The following is a 6,788-nucleotide window of genomic DNA, read 5'->3' on the forward strand; positions in this document are numbered from 1 at the left end:
CCCAACATGATCGAATAGGGGATTCAGTGGCAACAACGCAGCCCGGTTGACCTTTTTATGCTGGAACGTGGTGCTGCAGGCTACCATATTTCGATACGGAATGAAGTCGATGGTGAGCAGTATGTGACCTACGCTTCCTCTCAGCTCTTCACTGGGGCAAAATATTTTGGGTAAAGATTTTGGATTAAAATTATGGCACTCTAGAAGCATTTCCGAAGATTTTCAGAAAGAAAATGAAAAAATAAGTATAATATGTGAGTAAATACAAGTTTTATTTTATTGCCGAAATTAAGCTCAGTCCATCTCCAAACCGATTTTTTTTTCTAATGCTTTCCCAAATAAATCCATGCAGAGGCCTTGGGTATGGGTGACACCCTTTTCCGCACTTTTATTACATCTTTGTATACCAATCTTTTATGAGAATCGATACCGTCCATTTTAATAAGTCCATGATTTTCATTAGCGCCGCATGTTGCATGCAACATTATTGCGAGGAGCAAGCACACTTGCTACCGCGATAAAGAGTGCTTATTAAAAAGTTACTACGTTAAAAGCCAAAGCTGCTTTGCTACATACTAAATACTTCGCTGCTACTTTATTTTCTGGCGTCCATTTGAAAATTGAAAAACTAATTCACTTTAATGATAAACAATTTGTTGCATGACTGCATGCGTTGCATGGCTTGGAGTCAAAATAAGCTGCTAATGTTGCTTTGTATGTCTTGCATTGTTGCCGCTGCTGTTGGCGAAAATTTGCTGGCATGGCCCAAACGCATACTCTAAGAACACACGCACAATCTTTATAGGCGCTAATTATGCTTGGTTGCACAGCCGACAAGTGCCAATTGCCCATCATTACCTACTCTCTTGTGCTGCTCCTCTATGCACATTCTATATGGTTTTGCTTTTAGAAATGCACATATATGTATCTATACTCGTATGTATGTACTTACAAACCAGTCAAATAAAATAGCATTTGCGCAAACCCATTGGTGTTGTTAACGTTTTATTTGTCATTTTAATGTTTGCCACAAAAGCTGATTGTTGGTTGCTTGCAATTGACTTTCAAATGACTTTCATTGACGGTTGCATCTATGATGGGTTTACCAAGCACATACACATTACATACACGTATGTATATGCGTATGCGTAGCAGACGCAACCATAACCGAGTGGCGTCACTTTTATGCGATCAATCAATTGATATTGCCATTGATGAAACGAAAGTTGTTAAACAATTTTATAGCTTAGACAAAACACATTGGTAAGGAGAGTGGTTTTTGCAGAAATACGAAGAAACAAATGAAAAGTTGTTTTTGAAGATATATTCCAGTCAAACAAATTTGATTTAGAAGAGGAGCGTATGCAAAATTTGATACAAACATATCAAAGCTTATTCAATTATTTTAACTCGGAGAAATATCATTCATAGTATGTAATTATTAAATGTATACTCACCAGCCAACCAATTGCAGCGAACACTCACACGCACTTGTATTGCACTCCCGCTAAAAACAAAGTGCAGCGAACATACACACGCACTAGTGTTTAAAAGTATTTCGCTCGTTCTGAATTGAGTATGCATCTTTTATGCAATTCTCAAATATCTCTTAGCAGAACTTAGTGAAGTGTTAAGTCGCTGGCATTTTCAGCCATGATCAACGCTAACCCTGCTTAGCTATCACACGGTGCTTTAGGCATCGCTCACACTCCACTCCCGGAGGAATTTTTGGTATGGTAGTATGCTGCGGCTTACAAGCCACAATGGAGCTCTGTACTAAGGCATTCCTGAATAAATCCCAGCTCATCGCACTGCAGCCTACTCCTCCAACGGAGTCCCCCAATTAATACATGGTCAAAGGGTCACATCATGGGCTACCGCTTCATCGGCCTGCCCGCATCTCTCTCTCTCTCTCTCTCTCTATCTATCTCTCATATCTGGACTCATAGACTCGATGTGCATCTATAAACCATATGGGCTCACTGAACTCGATATATAAACACTCGTAATAGCTGAAATACAATGCCGGCGAACGGCGAACTCACCACAGCGAAATTCGCGCTGTCAAAATTAGAACACCCACAAGCACATGAAATTGAACACAGCCAAAGCGAAATGCGAAGTTCGCCGGGCGCCGTTTCGCCGAGATAGTTTTATTTCTATCGTTGCCGCCAGTCGTCAGCGGCAAATTAGATCAAAGGTGACCGTATGTTTTTTTTCTCAATGTTTTTGATAGAAAATAAAACGCAATACTTTTTTATTTATATATAAATTTGTAATTTTGTTATTTGTAAAATCTTGCTCAAATTGTAGGAAGTTTTAAAGGTTCGTTCTTTTATTAAACTATTCTATAATTTATTGCTTTGCCTTTGTTTTATGTGAGGTCTCATTTTAAAATATATGGTCACCCTATTTTACAAAGGGAATAGAAGCAGAAAAGTCAGCTGTTCTTTTGTTTACGATTTCATCTATAAATTAACTTGAATTGCCGAAGATTTGATTGTGTTTTATTCATTGATAAATTCATAAATTAAAATGGATATAAATGAGTTATTAATTGAAGAAATCAGACAAAACGAATGTTTATTCAACTTGGCTTCAAGTGACTATAAAAATGTGTACAAAAAGATGGAAATATGGGAAGCAGTTGCTCAGTCTGTGAATATGAGTGGTAAGTGATGTGCTTCAATTAATCAAATACAAATTAACAAATATTGTTGCTGAAATGCTTTCTTATTCATGGGATTACTTGTTAACTAAATGCAAATTATTTGTTAGCGGACGCTTGTCGGAAACGTTGGAAAGGACTCCGAGACACTTACAAAAAACGAAAGCGCTCGGAACTGCTGGCCTCAGGTAGTGGCGCTCCGAATCCCAGCAAAAAATGGAAATATATGGAATTGCTGAGTTTTTTGGACGATTACGCTGATTCAAGACCGTAAGTTTCTATGTGTTATTAATGGAGCAACGATTAATTTTTTGATGGTATTTTATGTTTTTTTCTTGTTTGCAGAACTGTTGGAAATATTGAACCAGAGATCTTATTTGAAGATTTGGCGGATTGTTCCACCTCTACAATCGTTGATGCAGATGCGAGTGTGCCCTCTTTGAACCAAAGGAAAGAAACAAAAAAGAAGGCGGATGCCGAGGTAACCTCTGTGTTCAAAGATGTATGCAAGAATGCTCAGACGCTATTAAAGAGTTGACATCTGTTACAAATCCTCCAGAAAAAGTGCGAAATACGACCTCGCTTTTATTTGAAAGCTTGGCGAATAGAATTTCCGAAGCTAAGTTGCCCCAAGGAGATGTGTGTAACATAGAATGTAAAGTTGCAGCGGTAGTGTATGATGAATTAAAAAAGGCAGGTCTCCAATAATTTTAGGAGTTTTCAGCGGCTGATGAATGCATTCAAAAAATGTTTTTGTGATAAAGATGTGTTCTTAATAGTACAAATCGATGTATAACATCTAAAGTGAATTTAACTCAATTAAAAAAAAAACATTTTATATACTCTAGTTTACAAGAAATCTGGTCTGTGGCACTTGACCTCATTGCTTATGTAAAATTTTCTGCTGAATCCAAATATGAAAATATAATCAAGTATACCAGTTTTCGATATATGTACATTTATGGTTAATTTCGACTTTTATAGATCTGAAAAAGTGCAGTCATATACCGTTAATCAATAAAGTTTAGGTACACAGAATTTTTTGCAATACGGGCAACTATTTTTAAAACATTTTAAGTTTCGCTAAGTTTTTATAAAAATATAGTTAACTCTACAACAAAACCCCCGAAAATCAGAGTTCCAGATCTTGTGTAAAGTTAGAGAAAATTCTACAAATTTTCATTCAAATACTGCACTTTTTATTTGCCCTCTTTAAAAAAAAGTTGAGTATGCAGTTTGTTAGCCCATTAAATTTTAGTACAATACAAGTTACAATTGATTTTTGACACAAATCTGGAACTCTGATTTTCGGGGGTTTTGTTGTACAGTTAACCATATTTTTATAAAAACTTAGAAATTTTAAGATTGGCCAGCTATGTTCAAAAAATTTGCAATTATGTGTTTGTACTTTTTCCAGATCTCAAAAACCCTAAATTTGGCTATATCTAACTTCATATTTGGGTTCAAGGGAAAATTTTTTATGTGAAATGATGGTCAAATGTCCCAGAGTAGGAACTTTAGTAAAAACTGTATACCAGGAAACCTATGTATGTATGAATAATTTTAAGTTTTATATTCTTTATATGGTGCCAAACTGAATTTTCATGGCAGACTCTTGGTTTTTATGAAATTATTATTTGGAGTGAAGTTATGAGTACAAATTTCACACATATATGATTCTTGATATATAAACAAATCGCATAGAACCTTGAAGATCACACTTGGATATGGAATTTCAATAAATTTACACTGTATTTAACTAAGTAGCTCAAGCGGTACGAAAAACAAATGGACGTTTATTAGCATGAAATGAATGGAAATAAAGTGCATTTAAAATATAAAAAAACGTTTAATTATTGAGTAAATGTTCCGCCAATTCATCTCTCGCTTGAAATGCTTCAGCTGTAGAACGGTTGGCTTGGGAAATGCGGATGGATGTCATTCCTGTCGAAGTTTGTCTCCATGTCCCTGGTGTAAAAACCCCATTTTCTACGTGATCTACTAAGTTTGGATCGAAGTAGCCGCTGTTTCTATCAAGCATTAAATAGTTGTGGAGAACTACTGTGGCTAGTACTATCTTATCCAAATTTTTCGGTGCTGCGTGGATAGTCGTGTGGAGTATTCGCCATCTATTTGCCAAAATACCAAAAGCGTTTTCAATATGTACTCGGGCAGATGACAGTTTTTTATTAAAGTTTTGCTTAGCTGTTGACAAATTCCGACCTGGATATGGGCGCATTAGGTTCGGCTTCAGGGGGAAAGCGTTGTCTCCCACAAAATAGTATTGAAATCTTGTATTTGTACCTAGTAATGAAATTTCAAATGCTTACACATAATATATATGTATATATGTATACTTAAGGACATTACTTAATATGATATGATACTTAAGGACATTATTATTTAGATTACTTCTGATTAATTTGGTTATATGACTTAATGTCCCAAATTTAAATGGATTAATTTAAGGAAAAAAATGAGAATGTTGGTCGGGAATAGGGGCGGCGATATCGATGTGGATGGGAATTATGATGCATAAATAGGTTAAGTTGTTTGTTTTATTAACGTATTTTTTAATTCTTTTCTTATGAAATTTTACTCTCCACATGTTGAACCTGCAATCTGCCTTCGGGTTACTTCTTTGATTGAAGTATAACACCATTTTACTAAAAGGACATACTACTTTTTAAAAGAATTTACAGAATAGTTTCCATACAAAAGTTATTTTTTAATGATGTTAAGTAAGAAACACTTCTGAAAATTTTATCAAGCAGGCATTTGTATCTGTCAGAGCCTGGTTCAAATTTTATTGATGATTTTGTTTAAGTCGCATACTCTTTAACTGAAACAGAAAAAAATCGGATCCTTGAACTAACATTTAAAAATAACTGTCGTACAAGCAAACAAAAATATTTATTTAATAATCTTTAAAATCGAATATCTCGAAAACGGTTACGTTTTAATCATCATTTCATATGACCAAATTAATCAGAAGTGACCTTAATAATAATTTCCTTAAGTATCTAAGACGACCTTCTCCGTAGTCCTGTATATGTTAATACATATTTAACTTACCGGGAAGATTATCAGCAGGAGGAAGTTCAAGATTGTTTCTCAGTATCATGTTTCCAAAGGCACTACGAGCGAAGATTCCACCATCGCTTTGGCTTCCCAACGCACCTACATCGACAAACACGAACGAATAGTCGGGATCACACATTGCCATTAAGACGATACTAAATGTCTTTTTATAATTGTAGTAGAGAGAACCACTACGCTTAGGGCAAACTATTCTTATGTGTTTACCGTCTATTGCACCAAGGCAATGCGGCATTCCTGTCTTCACATAAAACCTTTCCATATATGTACATGAAAACATTATTTATTGAGCACACAGGCTAAAAATTTGTTGGCAAACCTGTCGGCAATGTCCTTCCACTCTCTTTCATTTGGTGGGGAAACATATACTGAATGTAATTCGCTCCAAATCGCATCACATGTTTCGTAAATTATGTTTCTTATTGTAGAAACGCCAATTTTGTGGGTCCAAGCCAAAAACTGTGGACTGCAGCCTTGTGATAAGTATCTGAGGGAATATTTTTGGTTACTTAAATGTGTTTACATCTATATGAACTTAATTACGTCAAAGTAATTCCCAAGCGGATCTCTTCGTTTATTGGTTCTCTCCTGGAAAACCGTTGAAGCTTTTCTCTAAGCAGAGTTAAAAGGACATTGAACTTGGTGACACTCATTCGTGTTGCTTTAAAGAAATCCTCCTTATCGTTCAGTTTTAATTGGGCAAAACAGGTTTCATGGAAACCAAGACGTTGTCTAGTAAGATTTACTGGACGTACCCACCATCTCCTCTTTAATCGTTGGCGCACAAGCAAATACATCTTCACCATCACGCACATAATATTTATAATTTTGATAATGCGTATTAACCGCGAGATTTCATTCATATTGAAATTAATGTACAGATATTTCAATCACTCTGCAGAAAAAATTTTCAGTGTCAAATAATTGCATCAGCTGTGTTCGCCGCCGCTCTAATTGTGTTAAAGTAGGCGAATTAGCAGGGCGACCGGTGAACGACGGCATCGCCCAATTCGGCGAAGTT

At 35.8% G+C, this 6,788-nt stretch overlaps 3 protein-coding genes across 3 annotated transcripts in view; 2 read left to right on the forward strand and 1 right to left on the reverse strand.

Annotated features, from left to right (window-relative positions):
* The window catches only part of Kr-h1 (Kruppel homolog 1), a 96,483-nt gene that overhangs the window by 22,762 nt on the left and 66,933 nt on the right, over positions 1-6,788 (forward strand). The window lies entirely within an intron of this gene.
* LOC108360781 (uncharacterized) lies at positions 2,064-4,442 on the forward strand. The gene is made up of 4 exons (XM_017613213.1): positions 2,064-2,150; positions 2,626-2,671; positions 2,779-2,938; positions 3,014-4,442. The coding sequence occupies exons 2-4, from the start codon at positions 2,629-2,631 to the stop codon at positions 3,204-3,206; spliced, it is 396 nt and encodes a 131-aa protein (XP_017468702.1). The 5' UTR covers positions 2,064-2,150; positions 2,626-2,628; the 3' UTR covers positions 3,207-4,442.
* Positions 4,491-6,733, reverse strand: LOC108360779 (uncharacterized). The gene is made up of 4 exons (XM_017613207.1): positions 6,311-6,733; positions 6,087-6,254; positions 5,744-6,021; positions 4,491-4,972 (listed from the first exon to the last, which is right to left on the reverse strand). The coding sequence occupies exons 1-4, from the start codon at positions 6,628-6,630 to the stop codon at positions 4,518-4,520; spliced, it is 1,221 nt and encodes a 406-aa protein (XP_017468696.1). The 5' UTR covers positions 6,631-6,733; the 3' UTR covers positions 4,491-4,517.

Source organism: Rhagoletis zephyria, unplaced genomic scaffold (assembly GCF_001687245.7).
Source record: "Rhagoletis zephyria isolate East Lansing unplaced genomic scaffold, Rhagoletis_zephyria_1.1 Rzeph_scaffold_00627, whole genome shotgun sequence".
Taxonomy (NCBI): domain Eukaryota; kingdom Metazoa; phylum Arthropoda; class Insecta; order Diptera; family Tephritidae; genus Rhagoletis; species Rhagoletis zephyria.

Bases quoted from the DNA above. Each gene is read 5' to 3' on its own strand.
- LOC108360781 (XM_017613213.1), top strand. From the start codon at position 2,629: ATGGAAATATGGGAAGCAGTTGCTCAGTCTGTGAATATGAGTG. The intron at 2,672-2,778 runs GTAAGTGATGTG...ATTATTTGTTAG, and splicing joins TCAGTCTGTGAATATGAGTG to CGGACGCTTGTCGGAAACGT. The intron at 2,939-3,013 runs GTAAGTTTCTAT...TCTTGTTTGCAG, and splicing joins GATTACGCTGATTCAAGACC to AACTGTTGGAAATATTGAAC.
- LOC108360779 (XM_017613207.1), bottom strand. From the start codon at position 6,630: ATGAATGAAATCTCGCGGTTAATACGCATTATCAAAATTATAAATATT. The intron at 6,022-6,086 runs GTTTGCCAACAA...ATATATGGAAAG, and splicing joins TGGAAGGACATTGCCGACAG to GTTTTATGTGAAGACAGGAA. The intron at 4,973-5,743 runs GTAAGTTAAATA...TTTCATTACTAG, and splicing joins TCCTGCTGATAATCTTCCCG to GTACAAATACAAGATTTCAA.